The sequence below is a fragment of the Ascidia mentula genome, chromosome 3, assembly GCF_947561715.1.
Source record: "Ascidia mentula chromosome 3, kaAscMent1.1, whole genome shotgun sequence".
Taxonomy (NCBI): Eukaryota; Metazoa; Chordata; class Ascidiacea; order Phlebobranchia; family Ascidiidae; genus Ascidia; species Ascidia mentula.
The window spans coordinates 4720716-4744793 of NC_138568.1; the positions used below are offsets into that span (position 1 = coordinate 4720716).

Consider the following 24078-nt stretch of genomic DNA (forward strand, 5'->3'; position numbering starts at 1 on the left):
TGTTTATACACATTCAATTTCAAGTTTGTAATCCAATAAATCCAGTGCCCATAGGTCCCCCCCCGGACTGCACCAATGTTTTGACCACAACCCAGCATATTTTGTAACTATAATTTGGGAACCTAATGTTGCAAGCTCTGTTACTAATGTTAAACCCATGTTGTTTTGTCAACGTTCTCGGCGGTTTGGTAAAAAAATTCGATTTACAAAAAAAACAATCAACGATTTGAAACAGTGTGAAAATGTTCTAAAACTGACTCACTGGACAATTCCCATTCTGTGATAGAACCTTTGGTGTTGCTATGTGTGCTCTTGTGTTCGACCTTCAAAGTTGCGTAGTGAAATAGGATTCGCAGTTGGTAAAAAACTTGATGTTGCAAGTAAATATCAATATCATAGTATCATTAATTAAACATAAAATTTAATGTCCTGTTTCCTTGTTTTCGTATTTTGTGATTATTAACACATTAATAGGATTTCAATGTGGGGGTAAGATATCTAATGTCCGGCAGTCAAAGCTCATCACTTTCCTGCAAGTCTTTATTTTCCTCTGGAAAATCGAGCAAAGCAAATACCAAAGAGACAATCACTGCAGGCATGTCAAGCAATTGTTTGCATTACTTGCATAACAGTAAACATGATGTAGCTTAATTGTTCATGCCAGTAAGCAAATGTTAATTAATCAATAATTTTTATTTTTTGTTTAGATCAAAAGAGTCAGATCCAACATACATTACACATTGAATGCAATTTGTCCAAGGTAAAAGAAGAAATAGTTAAAGGTAAGAATAGAATGCTTGATTCTTAGGTAGATAATCTACTCTCTTTATTCATGTTGTATATCCTGACATTCAGGCCTCAAGGCTTCTAAAGTAAAATTTCATTCCAGTTTATATTTATATTTTTTTTTGCAGAACAAGACGAACAACGCATAAAAGAGCTGAAGGAGTGGTTGCCAAAGTTACAGGAAGACAACTGGAAATATAAACCAATCGATGAACTATTAGGTCTAACATCATAGTCGTACCAAGTAAAGCTGTGCCATGTCAACGAATTCAAATGAAAATGCCCACAAACAGATGTCCAGGGAAGAAATCTTGAAGCAATTGCCTGATGACCTACACAAGCTAGGTACTTTAAAGGGCATGACTGGACCGCCTTCATTAGAAGATTATAAGCCTGTGTCCTTTCCAACGAAAAGTAACTCTTTTTTGGAGACTTTGTGGGCAAACTGCAAATCCAATCCATTTGTGCCACTTGGCATGGCTGCCACTGTGTTTTTTTTAAGCAACGGTCTCAGACAGATGGTTAAAAGGGACACTTGGAAGTCCCAGCAGATGATGAGGGGTCGTGTTCTTGCTCAGGGTTTTACCATTATTGCTATTGCAGGTGGATTGACATTGGAGGCCTATAAACATAACGTAAAAGAAGATGATAAAAAGTAATTTCAGCTTTTTATCTGCGAGTTTTCATGATGTCTTGCGACGTATTTGTTTGGTTTGTAATTGTGTTGCATGTGGGATGTAATTGTGTGGTTTAAATAAACACTTTTTTCTCGCCTTTTCTCTTACAAGCGTGTTTGCATCAAAATATTTATCACAGGATTATGGGCAGTAATTTTATTTACACGAAGTAATGGCAGGGTTGAAAAAATTAAAAACAATGAAAATACTTTTTGTTTCCTCGCTCTCATCGGATTTATTCGACAAGGATAATGTCGTTTTCCGCGCGTTGAAAGTCATCTGCTGGATGGAATGGTTTGCGTGAAGGATAGAAACCTGGAAGTCTTAGTTGCAAGCTGATACTTTCTAATGGATTCGGAAAATACATTGGTAAAACAGATTAGTGTTAATTACTTGTTAAAAGCCACGCATAAAACCTAAGTGCGATGCAAAAACTAAACAAATAACAGCAGTGTTGTTAAGTTTGTAATATTTAGTCTTTTGTAACAGCTTGAACAAACCTTGTTAAAAAAGAATGGATACAACCTTTTCATTGCATCCCAACATGCAGATGTGCCGCAATTTTGCAGTGCAAAATTTGAGCCTACTTTGCGAAGAGTGGCATTTCAGGTTTGGCAAACCTTCTGTCATAATTGCATATCTTGAGTTAAGGTTTTTATCCAAGCGTAATATTATGCTACCACAAAAGTAGTTGCAAATGAAGGTCAAGTGTTTATAATGCCTGTTTACATTGTAAAATTTGTTTCTACATGATGTAGCATTTTCATCATGAACATAACATCAATTGTACAATATTTACTTTGGGGACTTTCAGGCAATATCCAATGCAGACGTTGCATCAGTGTGCACAGTGCTCAGAATTACAAGACTGCTATGCGAACAAAATGAAAGCCGGGGCATACAAGTTTTATTGTCTGCTGGACTTCCCGACATTATAAGTATTTATAATTCTGCTCTCGCTATCTCTGGTGATGTTTTTTTCAATTTGACTTTTCCAATCACTTTGCACTGTGTCAATTGTATTCAGGTAAAATTTTCGCATTTATTTCCGACAACCTCACTTTAAATGACAAACCAACTGCAGCAATGCTTAACTCCCTTCGGTTATTTATGGAGGCATTTTCAGTAAGTTGCTGTGCTTTACATACCAACTTCAAAGCATTTAGTCATGTTTTTATTTTGGCAGTTGTTGGTTCCACTGATGAAGGACAAATGTGTTTGGTTTAAATCAACATTGTACGTTGTGCTGTCGTTGCTCTCGAAATGCTACATTTGCCAAGATATAAATTGGCTGGTGGGTTAATGCAGAACACTACTAAATCTGTTTTTACGTCAAACATAATTAAGCAATATTACACATTTATTACTGAGATTTGTAAATATTGGTGGCATTAAACTTGACTTTAAACTGTGGTGTTTAGGTGGTGGATTCAATTAACCAAATGTTGGCAGTTGTTGGAAAAGAAGTTACTTATATCATTAGAGATATGGTTTTCAACACAGTGGAACTAACTGATATGTGGTGAGTAGTATGACTGGTGGACTTTGGCAAAGTATCAGCAACCAAATATATTTAAAAATTAAATTTATAATATATTTCTGTGTCAACATACATGTGCCTGGTACAATGTGATAGTTTTGATTACATTAAAAAGTATTGAAATATGAACATGCACATCAGTTTTGTTTGTCCCTTTTGTAATTTAAATATGTTATTCATTTCAATAAAATAGGGAAACTAGCCTTATGTTACAAGTAGCACAAAAACTGTTTTAATGAAGTTTAAAATTTGCAGTAAACAGTTTATATCTGACATTGCTGAAGTTGGCGATTTCATAACACAGTCTGCTGTTATTGAAATGGTTGCACGCATCACTTCAAATGGATACAGACAGTCGCAAGCAGCAAACTGGAATCATGGTGATCAGGAACTTACCAACCTATTCTGCAGACTATCCTACACAGAAATGGATGCTGTGAGTGGGATTGGAAGTTTAGAACTTTAAAAGATACAATTCCTTCTGTGTTTCAGACTACTTTGTTGTACTTAAATGCTGTAAACAAGAAGTCAAAACGATGCCTGTAAGTTTAAAGTGTCAGTATATACCTGTTTAAGATTCCTGTTTTAGGCAGTGGATTGCATTGAAATGTAGATTAGCAATTGTATATTTTATATGTCCCTGCACCAAATCATTTGTTCATTTAATTTGTATAGTTTAATTTGTATAAAGATGAAAAATTGCTAATTTTGCTTATTGTGTGTCTGGTTGTTAGTATTTCAATTCCAAACGAGGCCTATAGCTGTCTAGTTCTTTCTCTGTTTGGTTGTTTAGTGTGAAAACAACCAGCTACAAGATGATTAAGATGGGGGAATGCATTTACAAAACTAGTCAACATTCTTGGGTTCATTTCTGTGACAAGACTAAGAGAATTTCTCTTTGTTTTCCACTAGAAGGGGAGGTAATTTAACTTTTTTGTGATTTTTGCTGTGTGTGCTTGGACAACAAAATATCTCTTTTTTTGTGATGATAGTGCCTATGCAGAAAATTGTTTTGAGTTCAATAAAAAAAAAATGTTAAATTTGTACTTTCTAAAATTCTCATCATTTCTTCGGTTGCTGCTGGACATTTTCATAGAGTTTGGTCATTTTTCAATAGAACTGCAAACTTCAATGTCTTTTCAGTATGAACAGACTTACGAAAACATAGAACGACAAATGTTGAAGTCGTACACTGTAGCAGGTAAGTGTTGATGTATAATATATCCTCATAATCTATTTTTTCATGTGGAATAGATAACCACGGTGACGTCGTTGTGACCATCACCACAAATACTCCTCTAAGTGAACATTTCGATGAAGATATTATCTGTGGACCTGTTGATGAGCTCACTTTAACATTTTGCCCAACTCAGTCTCTTACTGTGGCGTCCGTGGGAAAACTAATGCAAAAATACTTTGGCGAGGAACAAGAACCTTCAAAGGTACAAATATTTGGTTGCTGAAATTTACACTAATTTTCAGGCATGACTAGATTATTTTTTTTGTTTTTTTTTAATTTGGAGTACATTTGCCATATTTTTCCTTACAAGTTTCTTTTTTATGAAATCAATAGAATGTTTTCCTTTAGCTTGATTAAACACAATTTTTTTGTTAACAAGCTTACCATTTCCTCACAAGTGCCATGCTGGACAGGTAATTTTGGTATCGAACTAAAAATGCAAGCCCAGCATATACCCCTTAATGCTTTGCGCCTTTGCCACTCTTATTCTGTATCATTTGATTTAGTGCTTAAACCAATCTGTAAGCAAACCTGCGGTTGGATATATACCTGTGGACAACGGCAACAACAGCCACATACACGTGTTTAGCCAAAATGTTGTGGTAAGTCCTGTTTCAAAACTTTTTCTAACTTCACTACTCTTCTACTGTTAACTACAACCACAGACCACAAGCCAACCAATATCACATATTAAGGAGAGTAGAAGCAAGTTGGACACCCGATTTGTTGGTGAGTGAGTGGTTGTTATATTGACCTTGGTACATAGGTTGAAGCAAGTTTGTCTCTGACTTTTTTTTAGACTTTTGTATCTCTTTTATTTTTAGTGTGCTGCAAAAAATACTTGTTAATATTTTAAAACTTTTGTACGGTATATAGTAGTGACATTTCATTACAAAGTAGGGTTTTAGTTAATGCCAGTGACCTTTAATTTGTATGTAGTTTGTGTTGACACTTTTATGCCTCTCCTCTGTGTCTTGAAGCCTTACAAACAGGGACCTATTATTTCTTTTTATTTTCTTTTAAACACAAGATTAGGCCAGATCCTCTTGCTTCATCAGATGTAAATAAATGTAACACCATGCAATGTGAAAACAAGCCCAAAGTTAACAAGAGTATTTTTGTTCATTTGCAGTATCTGGTGGAAAACGGCTCCCAAAACAAAACCAACTGGGGTTAGAACAACCTGTTACACGGACAACTGCATCTGCTGTTGAGCAAATACCAAAACAAGCAAGTGTTTTGAAATTAAAATGACTTTGTTCTCAACACGATTTGTTGGCTGTAGTAATTGTGCAGTGTACCATGTTTGAATAATTTCAATAGAAAAGGTGTGCTTACAAATAAAAAATCTGTAATTGTAGACTCTGAACACTTCCAATGCATCAGTTTGTTCTTCTGTTCAAACGTTACCTAGCTCTTCTCAAAAGATTTCCATGCCTACAACATTTGTCCGTGTAGTTGGTAAGTTACTACTAATTAAAGCCAACATGTTATTTTGGGCCATTTAACATTTAATGATTCTGCAAGTGTTAGTATGGCTTGAATTTGCATTTACGGCCACAGTCTATATTTAATTTAATTAAACTGTCACCACAATACGCTGTACCATAGATCATTACACACAATGTTTTTGTTTTTGGTGACCAAGTCATTGGACATTAAAAAGTCTACCAGAGTTAATTAGTGGTTGTATTTGTAGATGGCAAAAACCAAGAAATTGTCCCAGAAACTCAAGGCTCTGGTGTTTCACAGGACGTTAATACCTCAAACAACCTTCATCTGTCACAACTTCACGCTAACAGCACCAAACTAATGCACAGGTTATCTTGCAAGCTATGAAGAGGTGCTTTTCTAAAAAAAAATTAATTCACAGCAAGGTTCAGAGCACCAATGAAGCCACAAGTGTTTCCACCCGAGTTAGCAAACCTGTGAACCACGCGAACTCATATCAACGAAAACCTCCACAAGCTGCTGGTATTTTGATAACTTAAACATTACAGCAAGTCAAATATTTTTATAGTACCCATTTGTTTAGCCAGTACATCTGCAGTGGATACACATGAACAAACAACAACCAAACAGGTAAATTCTGTTTGAATGTATTAAGTAAAATCCTCAAAATGATTAGTCCAATTTATCTGGAATTTGTATAGTGATTTTTTGTAAGAGTATAAAGTGTATAAAGCTTTCTTGTGAATTTTCTGAAATTGGATTGCTAAATAAAAAAGTTAATGAAGTCTTGTAACATTGTATACAGGCTGTGACTGAGCCATCATCTTCTGTTGATGTGTCATCAATAACTGCTGTGGCGTCATCAGAATCTACAAACATTCAGCCTTCTTCCCAGAATAGAAAAAATCATCCTAAGGTTACCAAGATATAAAAACAACTCAAAACAAAAAATATTTTTTTGTCCAAGTTGGCAGAAATTTGTGGAAATTTTATTTGCAAATCGATTGTGTTGAAGTGTTCCAATATGAAACAGGTTAGAAAAAGTGCTGCCAGGCAGAAGAAAAAAACACAGAAACCATCTGCAGCTGAACAAAGTTCTTCGGCAGAGAGTTGCAGCAACAAAACACCAAAACCCATCAAACGATATGCTGCTGGGGCTCTCGCATCAAAATCAAAACCGGTAATTTCCAACTCAAATTAGACTGACTCCAAATACAGCTATAATCATCAAAACAAAAAAATATTATTGACTAAAGGATAAAAAAATCTTGTTGACTAAATGATAATGATTCCTACATGTTGTATGTTGCAGGCCGTGTCTAGCCGACTAAGAAGCAGTAAATCTACGACTGTTGTAAACTATGAGCAAATATCGACAGATTCAACTGACACAAGTTCTAGCGTTGCAAAGAAAGTTAACAAACAGTTCAAGGTTTGTCAATTATTCACAAATCAGAAAATTACCTTTAAAACAAGCATTTTTGTTTTCCATATTACATAGGATTTGCAAGACACGCTCACTGACAAATCAAAGGTATATACTGTATTTAGGATTAAATTTTTTTGTGTGAACATGATAAAAACAATTTCCTCACGGAGAATCTTCACATGGTTACAGAAATTCACCAACATGAATCCAACTGTGATTTTATCAACACAAGAAGTGGAAAAGAATAGGAAAATTACAAAGAGGAAATCAAGTTCAGGTTGTATAAAGTGAAGCTGTATAGTAAAACACTTTTTCCTAATTATGTTACTCTTCTAAATCCTCCTGGCCAGTTAGAATCAGCTGTGACATAGGTTATATTGTTTAACACTGCTGCTGCTAATTTGAAGATTGTTGTAAAATTACCAATCTATAAGATTTACTATAACAGAAGCTATTTTACATACTTCTAAGAAGAAAAAGTTTTATTTCATGTAGAAAAGGAAGTTATAGCAGCGAATACTGAGGTTAGATCACAAGGAAAACAGTCATGCAAAGAAAACATGACACCAGTCAGAACGAGGAAAAGATATTCAGCTGAAGATGTTGCCAAAAAGTTATTTGATCCAGGTTTAATATTTTCTCCAGTTTGGCTTTCTGCAAGAGACTGGTTATATTTATACTCAGTGGTTGCGACTTTTGGCTGTCAGTCAAAGTGCAGTGTGTATATATTATGAGTGTTGTGAGACCAAAGCGGCAACCTTTGGTTATATTCAGACTTGCTATAACTAGGGGCTCATTAAAAGAATTTCCAATTGCTGCCTTTGAAGATTGGGCTGCTATTAGCAAAGGTATTGTCTAGGTTACAATATGTTGTTAACAGTTTTGGCATTTTTAGCCATATTCAATTCACCAGTTTAGTGTTGTCAATGAGCTGGTAAACTGGTACATTGTATCATGATCTATAACCACAACAATACTGGTATTTATTCAGACCTTGACAGGCTTTCTGAAGAGATGCCAGAAACATTACAATGTGAGCCCCCAAGCTCTAAAGTGAGTTATTTTTGTATATTCCTTACATTATTGGGATGTGTTGGCAGATCTGGTTTTATTTCGTGGGAGTACTGTGGTACAATGACTGATAAAAGTTCATTTATAGATTGTGAAAGACGTTTTGGCAACATCTTCCGACTCAATGGTTCCAGAAAGAAAATCAAGTGCAAATGTGTCTCCTCCTTCAAAAAAGTCTTCTAGGGTGAGTTTGTTGACGAAGATGTTTAAGGAGCAGTTGAATGATTTTGCAGATACAGAAATTTTTCAATGTATATCAAATTTTTTTTACAATTGAAACTAAATCAGTGTCCACTGAATAGTGTTGGTCCATGCCTAATAAGCTATGTACTGTAAAGCGACCCCAATAGTTTGGGTCGTGTGGCTTTTGTTTATTAGTGATCACAATGATTGAGAATTCCTGGTTTAAGTGCTGCTGCTATAGTGTAAATTTAGTATTATTTAATATATTTGAAATATAAGTAGTGCATTTAAACAGAAAAAATTTTTTAAGAAACTGTTTCAACAGAACAACGGAACATATTAATTCAAATCAGTTATAATCACTTAAAACTTGTTAATTAATCTTGATTTTGTCTGTGATTTTTTATGTAACCCATCTAGGCATATTCAAACCTTATGCCAACATAGTGTGTTTGTTAGGAAACTTCACACAAGCCTGACAGAAAACCTCTTCAAGAAAAAGTTCCCAAGAAACAAAAAACAAAAGTCAGTCCTATGTTTTTTAAGTTTTAACTGTTAATAGTTGCCATGCAATTGCAGGACAAGACTATGCATGTTTCGTTCGACCCATATGAGATGAACTTGTCGGACAAAAGTTCCACATTTGCAGGTTTGTTGATGGGTATAGTGAGAGTCTGTGGCATTTGGCGAACTCAATAATTGTTGTTATTAGACAGCACAGCAATGTTGTCTCATGTAATTGTGCGCTTGCACACCAGTGTATCTTGTCCTAGATACATCTCACAAAAGCGCTGAGCAGCTATAGCTCAGTTGGTAGAGCTTTGGTCCTGGTTAGCCCAGGGTCGTGAGTTGAAACCTCACCGGGAGCTTGATTTTTCAGATCTTGCTCCGATGTGTGGGGAAAGAGGCTGATACAGCTAGGCTGCAATGCCTGGGCTGCAAACCATGTAAACCTAATTGTTTTATAGTTTAAGTTAAACAAAACAATTTTTTTTTGGCAGCACGTAAAACTCCTCGCCATCGATCCAAGAAGGAAAAAATCTTTGACACAAGCGGGTTTTCTTCAGGTAAGTGAAGTGTTTATTTTTCATAGCATAGCATGTCATCTTGTGGCTACCCTTTTTTGCTACTCTCACTTGGTGTTGTATTCTAACATACAACAATAAGTGTGCTACTCAGAGACTAAGGAACATGTACCAGTACCTGGTACTTTAGCCGACATTGAATATTTTTCACCAGTTTGACATAAAAGGCGCCTTCGGTACGCCGCACGTGAAATATTGCGTAGCGTTGCGCTAGAGCAGTGTAGTCCAACTTTATTTTGTCGCGCGCCACACAAATCGTTAGTTTATCCAGCGGGCCAGATGTATTACTATAAAATCTTCATTACACGTTTTGTACGTGATTGCCAAAATGGACAACGAAAAAAACGAGCTGTAATAAAAAATAAGGCATTTTCACAAAGAGATATTTGCAAACTTTTGTGTCACCAACCGTGTTGGAATTCGAACGAAAGTTGGCCCGTCGGCCTGCAGTTGGCTCACGCTGCTTTAGATCATTCACTCCCACCTTCGAACGCAGCCACTTCAACGTGTTCAGATGTCAGCTGGGTGCAAGATTACAAAAAACGTGGAAACGGTAGAAAAGCGAGCAAGCCGTCATCGAAACCCCGCACTTACGAACCGAAAAACAAGAGGAAGGTTCCCTACCAGACTCCTTTCCCAATTTCTTCTGCTTCTGAACATTTGAAAGAAAAAACGACCACTGTGGAAGTGATGGTGAAGTCTTCGAATGAGGTAAGCACGGAAAGTTAAATGGTCCTTTTTCCAAGGAAAGTTAAATGGTCCCTTTTCCAAGGAAAGTTAAATGGTCCTTTTTCCAAGGAAAGTTAAATGGTCCTTTTTCCAAGGAAAGTTAAATGGTCCCTTTTCCAAGGAAAGTTAAATGGTCCTTTTTCCAAGGAAAGTTAAATGGTCCCTTTTCCAAGGAAAGTTAAATGGTCCTTTTTCCAAGGAAAGTTAAATGGTCCTTTTTCCAAGGAAAGTTAAATGGTCCTTTTTCCAAGGAAAGTTAAATGGTCCTTTTTCCAAGGAAAGTTAAATGGTCCTTTTTCCCTTATGTGAATGGTGAAAATGCGGTCAAAACTCCAAACGCCATACTGTAAAAAAAACTCTATTTGCCTTCCACAGTACCAAGTATTAAACGCCCAAGTGAATGTGGTCGTCGAATCCACGGTGTCGTAACCATTTCATCGACTGGCCTTAACCCCACAAAAAACTTAATTTCGCCCTTGCGTAAATTGTCAAATTATTGTTTTCGTTTCAAGCAGTAGTAATTTTACAAAGTAATTATTTTGATGACACAATAAACCGAATTATTTTTGTTGAAACCCCTCGTGTTGGCTATGTTGTCATGATTTTTATGCACGTGTTATAGTAGTGTCTGTGTTTTTTATTGCAAGTCATCAAAATGCGAATCCAGTCCAGAGAGAAACAGGGATGACGCTTCTGTCAACAATTCCTTCTTCCAAACTGTAAGTTTACTATTTTTATTAACCTGTTCGCAATTCAGCTATAGACTTCCTCAGGGTAATTAAAGTACTTCCTCAGGCAGAAATTTAAAATACAATATGCCTGGCAGCAATAGCAACGTAATATTTGTAAGTTTAGTTCTGCATAAAAATGAACGTCTTGAAGAGTATATTGCGCAAATTAATCGATTTAGTCGTATATTTGTGGTAAAAAATTAGCAACCACGCATTATTATGAGTTAAGATCGTGGAAAATTTTGCTTTGCTTAGCTTACGTTTTTTAATTATATAATGCCAATATCGTCGAAAATCGTGCAGTGACAGCAATTTTTTCATCGCACGTATTTACTGATTATACAATTACACGTAATGTTGAAACTTCTTCCAGGGGCCGCTACATTTTGAATTCCCTACCGATCTTTCCCGGTCCTTCCAAGACATCATAGAGGAAGAGGAGGAAAGACAGAGGAAGGAGGAGAAGTTGATCCTGGGAAGTGTACGTGTTCATCAATGTTACTCTTCTAATTGTATTTGTAACGTTTTATTTTTACGTGGTGTTTCAATGTTGTTTTGAGGTTGTCACATAGCTAGCAATTTGTGGCAGTTTCGGTCAAAATAGCTTCCATTGGCTTTGTGTTATGTTTGGCTTTTAGGTCTTGGCACTGTTAAGAAGACTGATTCTTTGTTTTTAAAGAACAAAAAGAAAATAAGAAATGAGTCTTTTTAACAGTGCTAAACCAGAAAAATACAGTTTAGTGTCACAAGACTGATACGGTTTAATAATTTGTTATTTACGTACAGTAGATCTTGTGCCACAAACAAATAGGATATACAGAAGTTATTTGTCGTCGTTTTTTTGACATTGCTTTTTTGCACAGCATCGTTCAGCTCCTCAGAAGACTACACCGGTGAAAATGACTCCCACCAAACAAATCAGCCCGCTGGTAGTTCACAAATATATACTAACACCAATTTCAAAGCAACCCGAGGTAAAATGTTTCCTCCAGTAAAACTCCCTTCCAATCCCTCATAATTGCCGCATGCTCCAAACACCTTTGCGTTGTGAATTGCGCCGTTGAAATGTCCAATCTTGTTGATCAAACGTGTTTAGGCTGATTCAAAATTAACGGTTTGTTTCAACTCTCGTAGACACCCGTGGATTTCCAAAGCAACGACGTCTCGTCTCCACTCAAGATTCCAGACACTCAGTACACCCACATATCGCCCGTTGTAACCCCGGAGTTTATGAAAACGGTGATTTTGCCCCTGTTGTTCAACCTCTTATTTTACCGAGTAAATAATTTCAAGGCGAGTTCTATTGCTTACAGCTAGGGTTGGTTACCATGCCAACGACCAAAAAATGCAGCTTCTGATTCCGTAGATAAAATTTTGATATTTCAGTCGCCGGTGTTTGAGGCTGTTATTAATTTCTAAAAACGATTTGTTATTTGGTCGCGTGACCGCCCGTATACAGTAGGTCTAAAAACGTCCGAAACACTGCGCCGTAAAAGTAACAATTCGTATTTGATTGAAATCTGCACTTTCGTTGGAAATAACCTACTAAGGCAACCATGCTCATTGGCGAGTCCCCTAAAGGCCCCTACCGGGGGGGGGGGTTCCCGACTATAACCACTACCGCGTGTTTGACTTCAGAATTAATCTTCTGGGCAATAGTGACATATATATTGTGTTGTGCCCTGCTAACTTGATATTTCGTTTAGTTTCAACGAACCGAATCGTCACGCCTGAACGCACGCATTGGGGAGGAAGAGAAAGTGGATGAACCATTGTTAGAATTCGACCCACAACAATCGGTTGGTTTCTACGACACGCTACACAAAAATCTCCAGTTTAGCTGTTTCTGTGCAATTCGATACTTGCTTAATTTCGTTGCTGTCATTTTTCCCGTCGGCAGTTTTTTCGTGAGGTAACTTTCATAACGGTGTACGTCGCCATGGAAGCTAAACTGAAGATCCCCACTTCCCGCATAGCTTATCTGCTTCTTAATGTAGTGTGTTTCGAAGTTTGCGTTTTTTTTCGTGTGGTAACGAGTAGATTGTGACGTCACTAAACGAAAAGACACAACTGTTTGGGGAAGAAGATGAGTAAAATAACAAAGTAGCAAATTTTTTTTTGCATTGTAAGGGCTCACCTGCTCCCGTTATGTTTGGAAACGAGGAAAACAGTCCGAGTCAAACGAAACCCGAGGAAATTTTAACTCTGGTGTAAAAAAATGTTGCTCTTTTTCCCGCAAGCGTTTTACTCTGTCCTATTGTAACAATTCGAGCTGGCTTCAAGCTTGATTGAGTTAGACCATATTTTTTCCTTTTTTGTATATACAAATTAAGATTTATATTTGTGGCTGCAGACAGTGTGTACACACTGTTTTCACCTGTTTTGTAAAAGCTAGCACAGTGCCACAGTCAACAGATGAACTGATGAGACCTTACAGGTCGAAACATTGTGTACACACCCTGTCTGCAGCTCTCAATGGTAATTACGGCTTTTTTTGCACATACAAGATTTATGTTCCCTTCCTATAAACTATCGCTGCTGTAACGTTTTTAACAGAAACGTGTTTTTGTAGGCTTTAACTTCCGACGTAAAATGGTATTGCATGTGTTTCTCTTTTTTAAAAGGAGTATTGTGACACAGGATGAAATTGGACCACTGCAGCCAATCCAATCGGCCCGAAAACGAAACATTCGAACTCCAAGTGAAGATAAGTTGAAACCGACTCGACCAACTCCGTCGCACAAACTCAAAAAACGGAGACGAAAAATATCCTTTTATACGCGCAGTCATTCAACCTTATCTCATGTCTCGCCCCTATAGACAAACACCAGAAAAATGACCGCTTTCTCATAAAAAATTAGCGACAATGACAGGAAGTTATTTATGCTGTTCTATACTTGAAGTTGCGGCACTTAAACAAATCCATATAAATAGTTGTTCAGAACAAGCAGACTGAATACCTCATAAAAGCTCACTTGTTGTACGCAGTAAGTATTAAACACGCCAATTTATTTCAAACTGCAAATATAAACTGTCGTCAGATTTTAACCTTTGGCGAAGCTGGCGTATAAATTCCCCATGTTTTTCTTGACCGCCGATTTCATCAAAACGCCCGACGTTCCCACACTACGTCATCGGATTCAACGTCATCAGAGGACGAAGAAACCTCCGGGTCGTCAGGACATCGGGGTTCAGGAAAGCGAGCAAAAAAACTCTCTTTTTCACATTTCCCGTTACTGTAAGAATTTTCACCGGGCGTGTTTTCGTTGTGAAATATGCGGCAACAAAACTTACGCTACCAGGCATAATATTAAGTCAATTTTAGAGCTCTTCTGGTGAAGGAAGTGTATTCACGCACTTTGCGCTGATGAAGGTTGATGTACGACTTAAACGTCTACCAAATAAATAGTTTCCTTTATCAGAGGAGCTTTAAAATTGCTCTAGCAACATGTTTGTGGATGCTACATATAGCGATGGGAATTTTTTTATGCAACCCACTGTTGTTATACAGATCTGAAATCTCTTCAGAAATCACCTCGACTTCCCGTGATTTCGACAGACCAACTTGTTCCTATGCGGTAAGACTGGTTGCCTAATTGTGGCAAAATCTAGTTTTTGAATAGGCATTGTCTTATTACCAGCGACATCAATGGAGAGAAATAGGAATTAAATTGTTTAAAATTTGTTTCCCCACCTCCAGGTTTCACGTTTGATCAAAATCCCCAAAATTATCGCTTGATTTTTACAAAAAAAACCTAATGTTGTGTCATTATCGCAAATGTAACCAATCTGCGGTAAAATAAAAGAATACGTGGTTAAAGAAGTTTGCTTTCTTGCAGGGAAACCTCGCCAACGATGGCAGCGACGTTGATGACGATGACGAAATCAAGTGAGAGAAAAGCCGCGTAATGTGATCATTTCACGCATTGTTACATTTACAAACATTTCAGCGCCGCCATCAACCAACTTGTGCGTGAGATTGGGATTGTTTACAAACAGAAGCGAGCGATAAGGGAAAGACCCATCAAAAACATCTGCAAAGCAATGTCCAGAAACCTTACAGAGGTCAAACACCTGTGGAAGAAGTTCAACATAAAAAGGTAAGTTCATATGTTAAAACATACTGTTCAATCCCTCTTGCTTTTGTCAGTATGAGATTTAGGCAATTAAAATGAGAATATCTGTGTGACAATTCAAATTATGTGTTTCCACTACAGTATTTTGACAAATGATTTTTACATATTTTAATTAATCTGTTCTTCTGGTCATATTTAAACGTATATTGTTATTTACCGGAGTTTCGCCTGCTATTCTGAGATAAGGCTCCCTCAGGGTACCTTTTCCATACTTTGTCACAGCTTTTGTCAGATTTTGTTAAATGTAAGAATCACTAAATTTTTTGCTCAGCATTTTTCACCAAGGAAATAACAGCACAAGGTTTTTAATCTGCCGAAGAAGCTTTTCAACGTTAGCATTACAACGCCATTTGGCCGTGTATGATAAAAACCCTATTCACAATGTACATGCCGCCAACGCAATCACACTGCATTTTATATTTGTTGTTTTAGGGAAGGAGATTTCGAAACTTTCAAGTACAGATTTGCCAAAGTGGCAAGACGCCATTCCTCGTGCGTTAAGAAAATATCGGCACTAGAGGGCGCCGCACAGCGCTGTATGACGTCACTCAATCACCAGTTCAAAACTTTGTTGAAGAACTCCGTCGACACGTAAGTGGATTTAACTTCCCAGTGCCTTGACCAGTGGTTCCAAGTTAGCGGTAGGGCGTAGAGCAGTGTTTCCCAACCGGTGGTACGCGATGGCATTTCAGGTGGCACGCGAGCACCTTTCCGTTATTTGCGGATGTAGCAAGTGATCTCCAAACCTTTGTTACTTCATCCCATAGGTTACTTTGTAACACTCAACTAGGTGGTACGTGACGAAATTGTTTTATCTTCAAGTAATACGCAGCCACAAAAAGGTTGGGAATCACTGGCGTAGAGGTTTCACGCATATTAAAACGAACTCTTGGCCTGCCTACCACATTATAGCATTTCATTTTGAATTGACTGGAAATGCAAATGATAGGTAGCAAGCATTTATTTCTAGTGGGTGTGAAGTACTTTTCGACACAAAACTGTGTTGGAATATGTGTTAGAATTTGCAGATCTAGACCGAACAATTGGTTATAGTTTTTGGTACTGTGTTGTGTCAGCACTGGTTCAATGAAATTGTCGCCAGCTTCGGTATTTCTCTAACTTGTTTAATACTTGCCAAATACTGAGGGTCGAGAGTTCGAACCTCACCGGAAGCAAGATCGTTTCGAGTCGCGAAATGATTTGTTAGGTGTCCGAAATTGACACGACTACGACGTTGTGCGAATGAGCGATTTTTCGCGGATACTATAAGACCGGGTAACTGACCCAACGTTCCTCACTTTCACTCTCCACCACAGGTTGTCCGACATCAAGGACGTACAATGTCAAATGGCAGAGGGCCAGCGTCGCTCGGATAAAGAGTTCCAGTTAGCTGTGAAGCAAGTTAACGAACGTGTGAGACGCGACTTGGAGAAGATTGCTCGCACTTTTAAATGGTAACTACGTCATCATAACCAGTCGAAGCCACGTTCGTAGCCTGTACAGTGTTTTTCCGCAATTGTTTTGGAAATAAATTTATTTTCTTGAATGAAATGCTGTCCACGTAGCATACTAGGCAAATAATTTGATGGAATCTAAACCTTCTGTTTATCGAATCTATATGCTGGATCCTTGTGCGTAGGGAATTTTTGTGTTTATGGGTTCATTTTGTTACTGTGACTTGCGTTGTTTTGCTTTCGCGTTGTTGGGTTGATGGTTGTGTGCAGTATTCCGTTGTCACTGTTTAAAATATTCTTGCTGTGTTATCTGTTGTTCCTTTGGTGCCTTGTGTTTTCGTTGGTTTAAATTTCGATCGGTTTACGTTGGTGTAAAAGTTTAATAAAAGTTGGCAAACTTATTCCTTCGCCGTTTCTTCGCTTCCGACAGGGGTTACTGTTAACGTGTGATGTTATAAGACACATGTATTCTGAAAGCAATACGTTAGCTACGAACGTTCATGACTAATCTGGAGTATGGCTCTTTTTACAATTACAACATTATTGCCCAGGCTTTTACATAGGGTTCGCGTACGTTAACATGGTGGTGACGTTGATGCCCTACCAAACCACTCGTTACAAATCACAAAGCGGTTACAGAAACATAGTGGGTTTTACCTGATCAAAAAAGTAAAATTTGGGAACCTGCATATACTGTAGAAATATAACCTCAGCCAGTCCTTGGGTGCCAACGTATGCAATCCGTTGTCCTAGAACCGGTTTTTCAAATTCTGTTTCGTTGTAGTGAAATTTGTTTACCTCCTCCGTCCCTCGCTAAAGATTTTATCTCTAAACACGATATTTTCGTATTTAACCCGGTTCCTCTATTTACCGATGCCACGCGCTGTACGATAACCATCACTTTGCAGGAGGCAGTATCTTGTCCCATACTGCTTGTCAATATGCATAGTGCGGTTAAGAAGACTTCACGTTGCCGTTAAACCAGTTTTCTGTGGTTCCTGCAGCCAATAAACGTGCAGTTCGGCGATAGTCACTGTGTTTTTCTATTCAACATCTTAAGTACAATATCATTTTAAGCTCTAAATTTGCAAACATGGTTAGTACAACCCAAAAACTGATTTTATAGAAATAACTATAGAAAATCATTGTTTTACTACGAAACAGCTAAACTAAATGTAAGCATAGTTAAAAGTACATGTCCACTTGCCGCAAACTCGTTTAGCCTAGTTTTAAGAAATACATGTTTCGCCTTCCAGTAGGCCTACCTTTAGTGTTCCTGCAAGTCACATGCTAAATAAATCTAAAACAATGCAAAAAGGTGACTGTCGTTACAGCACGAATCAGGAAGGGTGCCTTGACTTCTTTTCTCAAAACATTAACCCCCAGACGAGTTAACAGTTCCTATACAGACGCCTTAAATGTCATAGATGTCGCGATTCGTTGAATCAGGCCTCGACGTAAGGGTACACCTACGTATTAGTTGACGTATCTATTCTGCACATTCCCAATGTATTAATGTTGAACCACACAGCCACGAATTTGTAATAAAGGGTGGCACTGGTAGTAGCACTACTCCCATTGTTTCTAACCTACACTGAATTTCGGATACACAGACAGGGCGTAACACCCACGTAATACATACACAAAAAGTCATAAGCTGACCAATGCGTATTTCTCCCAGTTACATGCTATATAAACCTATCGACCTCAGCATAGCAGTCTTATATCCGGTAACGACAGTGAATGTAGGGGTTTTATTCTGTTGGACTTGGAGGCATATATTTCCCTAAACTGCAGACGCAGTAGCGGTTTTCGTTAACAACGTTGACTGCTGCTTCTGTTTTTATTTTCATTTTATTTCGTACAGGAATGCAGTCCAGATGTATGCGTTTGATTATAATCCTAATGTTTGCTCTTGTTTTGTGTTTATTGTTTTTGGAATACTGGCGATGCCTTTCTAGGCGAAAAATGTACATTTTCTAAACCAGTGTCTTCGATGATTGTGCAATAATCTAGGTCAGTTGTAGTAATCACTTTTTGCAAGATGTTTGTGCCACGATCCAAGACCAATCAAAGTTGTCAGTGGAAGATCTATGCTTTATATATAAACATTTCCCTATAGGCGTTACGATTAGTAAGTACGCATTGTACGTAATGCAAATTTTAGTCAGTGACAATAGTATATGTATTAGTCCTATTCCGTGTGAATACCATAAGAAACGCGATATAAAGGTCGGGCATGACCCTCTGTGATGGTATTAGCGGGGAATTGCCCACTTCTCGCCTACACATAAATTCAACTGTTAAATACCAGTAGCGACAAAGTGTCACTGGCAGCCCGGCGCGGCATTTAAATCCCGCTTCAATTAGGGCAAGAAACGTCAGTGGGCGACCTTTTGCCCACACAGGGATACGACCCGAAGAAATGCCTTTGCTCTGAACAACGACAGCTCGTCAAAAATATGTTGCCGGTGCCATTAACGAATTAAGACGGATATAATTAGAACCGATCATCGGACAATCATAAATAAACTGCACACAAAAAAGTAGCGTCCGAACGGCCATTGGCGAGTGTTTGAGCTGATCTTTGACCTTGGCCCGCAGCGGCAACGTTCTCAAGGTCGTATGTAGATGTGTCGGTCACTTAAAGTTGTTTTGGGTGTGTCACTTGTGATATTCGGGCAGATTTATGTTTGACAGGCAGATTTTTGTTTTATTGGCACCCCTGCTGTATATTAGAGCAGTGATATTTTGTTTTGGTCAAATATAAGGATATTTTTTAGCCAAATTTGCTCGCCTTACACCACAAAATGGCAAAAACGTCAATGGTGATTTCTTGGTATTTCGATACAACGAATTTATAAGTTGCGCAGGTCGTTAAAGTGACTCAGTGCCTGGTCTAAAATAAAATCATCTCTCAGGGCATTTTTTCGCGATAAACGTATAGCTCACAAGGCGATGAAACGTTTTCTGGCAAACAACGCTTCAATTTGGTAGAACACCAAACCGCAAAACCTGTATCAATAAATCGTAGTGCGATCGCCGGCTTCGATAAAAAAATTTATGCCGCCAAAATGAGCCCGAAGGTATTGCATCGAATACAGCAGCGAACAAACTGCAGAAAGTTCTTTCTAGATAAGGCTAAAGGTGCGTTTGTTCTGACCGCGAAAGCGGAGTATGGATGAAAAACCCTATGCTGTTGTGCAAATGACATTGATTTTGTAGGTCAAAACTTCATGCTTTTTCGATCAAAAATGTATGTTTTTTTCCCAACTGCATATTTTCAAAAGGAGTATTTTTTCTAAGACTGGAAAAGATCTAGTATGCAGTGTTCACATTATTCCGTCCTACATTAATTTAGTTGTAGTGAAGTTTTGCATTGCTTTTCCGCCTTGTTAGAAGCACCATGTGGCGCATCTATGTAAACCGCCGACAACACGATATTTAAATACGAAGCGGTATCTAATATACAGTCACAGATTACCGGGCTTGCATTGACCTGATCGAATTATGGTCACGTGTGACTTACAATTATTCAGTTACTTTCGAATTGAGCAGTATCAATTAACTATCGTGGCACTGTTGTTATTAGTTACGGTTTTCGGTAAGTCGAGTTATGTTGTGCGTGTTCCACGAATTATCATGATGTGACCATCAGTATATCAATTTTCAACCACGACTTGCACTTGAGCTTATGTATTGGAAGCAACTCCAATTAGATAGGTTGTTTATGCCGTGAGCAAGCGATGCTATTTGCGCTTGCCACGTTGAATTGCTGCAAATGTTGATAACAACAGAATAGGCTATGAGTTTTATTAGCGCAAGAAATTTGGCTGGTTTTGTCAAGCCAAATTAGGTGAAGCAGCAAACAAATATTTCGAAGAACAACTTTTGCGTGTATTTGATTATTACATTAACCACACAATGTTCCCAGAGTAGGCACCAGAATATTTTTTGAAAGGTGCGTTTACTAATAGCACTACTCTGTAAAGGTAACATTAATATTTATTGGAAAACTTTTGTGTAATTCGTGTGTCCAGCAAACGTTTATCACAAAAGTGTATGTCATCGGGCGTATTTTTGGTGTTATTGGTCTTTTGCAATCGAACAATGCTCTGCTTCCTTCGAGCCAACAGAGACCTCACGTTGTTAAGTTGAAATTCCGGTTTCGGGTTACGAGACTGTGGTTTGATTGTGACGTAACACAGCCAGGCTCACGTTTACCTTGCAACTAGTGTGCGTTGAGGGCAAGAAATATATGGTTCGAGGCATTTGACGATTTAAGGTCGCTAATCTTTGCATCGGCCTGGAATATCGACACGACGGCAAGTTTAAAAGGAAAAACAGCCACCTTACTACTATGTGTTCTATTGTAGACTACTGGTTTATTGAGAGTTTACGTCGTTTAAAAATATTCATGTGCTAACACACTGACAGAATTAGCAGCGGAATCAAAACCTTTTATTTTCTGAATTGGTCACACGTGACTTTTTTAAAGTAAATGTTAAACTAACCAGTTTGCAATCACTTCAACTTTTTTGATATTATCAACTTTTTATCGCATCTTGCAGTTTGTTTGGTTGTTGTCGATAACAACACGCTCGTATAAAGCTTCTCGTTTCTGCCTTTAAGTTTATCCGTTCTGATTATACGTGTCCCCTTTATCTCAACGCCTAGGGTAACTCTTTACATTTGACGATACAGTGATTGCGGTGTAAGCGATTTGGTGTGATAATATTTCGTTATCTTGCATTTAGCGCAAAAATGCAAATACACTTTGGTTGGATAATGAAATGCAGGTCCGTTCTTCTGCATTGAAAATCCTTGTGCTGTTTTCCGATATTGCAAGTTGGCCTATCATGGAAAACAAAGCCCATTAAGTTAGATTCGCACGTTTGGACTATTTTTTAGATTGTGATAAACTGAAAAAAACGTTACATTCCATGTTGGTCTACTTTTACTATTTTCTATATCTGTAGGTCGCCCTTTTCAAGTTGCTTAATTTGCTGATCACTCTATCTTCATGTTGTGTTGTTTTGGAACAAAAAGTTGATTAGTTATCTTTATTTGTGCCAGAAGGACAGATTAGTTGAAATGCAATATGCCTGCTATCAACAGCAACATAATATTTATTATCTTTAATGTTTATTTCTGAGTCCACCTTTAATTCTTTTTGCGCATTGTTGTCGTATATACTTACGTGGTCAGCAGTAACTGTGCTTTTGGTCACCTCTGTGACATCGTGACTGTGGCTTCCTGCGTTAAGGCGTGGTCGTGTGCTTGGAAGCGTGTAAGCTATCACATGCAACAGGTAGAAGGCAGCAATTACAAGCTCGTCGATGCCATATTTTGGAACAAGACAACAGAGATATTGTTTGTGGCCTCATGTTGTGCCTGTTTGTCGTACTTGGGAGGGTGGGAATTATTATGTGAGACTGGGTTTCCGAACAACCGGGGCTCATTGAGACGCACGGGAAAATCTTTTTGTGTTGATTGTTGACCACCGGAAGCTCGCTCTTGTTGGAATTTTTGAACGTGGGGTGTTAAAACAAAATTATTCCACTTTCAGCTAACTTAAATAGCGACATCGCCTATAGTTCAAAACAAAATCAACTGTCCATTCTTTTTATCGGCCGAAAACAATTTATTACTTTGAATCAAAAAGTTTAAGATTGAAGTCAACCAGTTATCGAAATTGTTGTAAAAATCGATTTCGCCTGCGTAGGCATCTAAAGTTTCTACAAATAAAAAAAAATGCATGCAAAAACAGGAAGTCAGTCTTCTTTGAAAGTGTTGATTGTCACGAGCATTTTAACTCAGCCGAACACTTAACCAAAAACGTGTTTGATGTTCACGAATAAAAGGGTCAGATCTTGTGGATTTGCAGCTTTGTGGGCGAAAAGTCGATTGCCACTTTGTCAGATTTACCGGAATTACCGCGGAATAATCATTGCCCGGCTTTGTGGCGGCGTTAAGCCAGTGTAAGACACTGGCAGGTTGTGACAAACTTAAGGACGCTAAAGTTTTCTCACAAACCTCTCGAGAAAAACAATAACCCTGCCAATAGTTGTTGTACATATATGGTTGCACTGTTTTAAAAAACAATGATGTGCGCTTTTCATTGCTTTGACGGCAAATACATGTAGAACTACTTCGTTACAATTGCTGAATACTGCTCTTCTGGCTAACTTTATTTTATCGACGTTTCTCAACGTTTCGGCTGTTATGCAGCAGCCTTCATCAGGAGGTAAGAAATGTAAATTAAGCAATGTGGACAATGTTGAGGTACATAAAAAAACGAAAAAAAAAACGCTACAATAGAAGAAGTGAAAAAACGATAAGAAAGGGCGAACACACCTGCACTATATAATTATCAGTAACCACACGGGTTATCATGGTTACTTCTTTACAACGCAATATCATATAATACACATATGTGTGCGTATTTCGCTTCGTCACACATTGTCGGTAAGCGGGTATTCTGATTGACAAAATCGACAGAGCAATGGATACGATGAATGAAAGGAATTTTGTTTTTATAAGTGTTGTGTCGGAGAGTGGGGTTTCCGGATGTTCGAGATTCCGATTTGCAATTCGTAGCCGCACTGTAATATGCATAAATATGCATTGACGATTGGTATTGTCTTTTTGCTAAATAGAAACGCGGCATTTGCCTTCAACTCCGCCTAAATGGTACTACGTAAGTGTATGTCTCTCCATCTCATTTTGCACGTTGAAAACAACAAACACCGACACTTTTTTCTCACTGCCTTGATTTTGGCTCTCACCCGCCGAGCAGAAAAAATGCGGGATTTCGCCTCCAGCCAGCTTAAATCGGTCGTTTTTTACCTGTGAAGCGACGTCGCCTCGTTTACTTTAACATGATGGAGGCCTACAGCAAATAGCTCTTCTGAAAGCTCACCTCACACTTACAGGTCTCGACATACCTGAGATCCAATGAGGATTAATGCTTTGTCTCAATGGTTTTAGCAGCATTTGGGCACTTTGTTGCGGCTAGAAATGTCACAGAGCTTGTTTCGGGCAACATTCGTAGGAAGCTAGTTGAGAGAATAAAAGCCCAGCAAAAAGTCAGGGTCAGCAATTTAAACTAAAACTGCCGGTATAACAGGTGCGTATTGGTAAAGTGATTCATGTCTTGCTGTTAGTTACAATTACCTCCAATTAACTCAAGCACAGAAATGGACCCAGTGGGTGTTTATAAATAATTTATCGCTTTGCGCTCATTTGTGGGGAAAGTGCGAAGTATTTCAACCATTTTGAAACATTACTTGATGTCAAGGGTGCAATTAGAGACTAGACTCGAACTTAGCGCTGGATGTTATACACTCGATGTGTTGCCTGTCATATGATTTTCAGGTGAATTTTCTAGTCATGGTGAAGGCCTGTGTTACATTTGGCTTCAGTGTTAGTCTCAACACTAATAATATATTGCGGAGAAATTTAGCGAGGCAACAACGATTACCAACATGTATATACGATTCAAAATACCTGAGGCATTTTCCAAAATGTCAGGACAAACCCACGCACATCTGTTCATACAAATC

At 38.1% G+C, this 24078-nt stretch overlaps 2 protein-coding genes across 2 annotated transcripts; both read left to right on the plus strand.

Annotated features, from left to right (window-relative positions):
- The first annotated feature begins 190 nt into the window (after nt 1–190).
- On the plus strand, nt 191–1154 carry LOC145895022 (uncharacterized). The gene is made up of 3 exons (XM_082983763.1): nt 191–595; nt 708–782; nt 915–1154. The coding sequence occupies exons 1-3, from the start codon at nt 502–504 to the stop codon at nt 1019–1021; spliced, it is 276 nt and encodes a 91-aa protein (XP_082839889.1). The 5' UTR covers nt 191–501; the 3' UTR covers nt 1022–1154.
- Nucleotides 1155–1753: 599 nt separating this feature from the next.
- LOC145895427 (uncharacterized) lies at nt 1754–16789 on the plus strand. The gene is made up of 42 exons (XM_082984234.1): nt 1754–1832; nt 1953–2072; nt 2278–2401; nt 2491–2588; nt 2650–2757; nt 2885–2985; nt 3259–3439; nt 3496–3545; nt 3797–3923; nt 4147–4204; nt 4258–4445; nt 4750–4845; nt 4909–4972; nt 5376–5473; nt 5605–5704; nt 5943–6063; nt 6117–6217; nt 6279–6325; nt 6501–6611; nt 6729–6875; nt 7008–7127; nt 7197–7229; nt 7314–7401; nt 7620–7751; nt 8116–8177; nt 8284–8379; nt 8838–8903; nt 8958–9027; nt 9380–9445; nt 9960–10174; nt 10840–10911; nt 11297–11404; nt 11787–11897; nt 12058–12162; nt 12630–12722; nt 13564–13708; nt 14041–14161; nt 14435–14501; nt 14763–14812; nt 14874–15023; nt 15492–15650; nt 16376–16789. Exons 1-42 carry the CDS (start codon nt 1812–1814, stop codon nt 16515–16517), a joined length of 4332 nt encoding a protein of 1443 aa, XP_082840360.1. The 5' UTR covers nt 1754–1811; the 3' UTR covers nt 16518–16789.
- Nucleotides 16790–24078: the final 7289 nt, after the last annotated feature.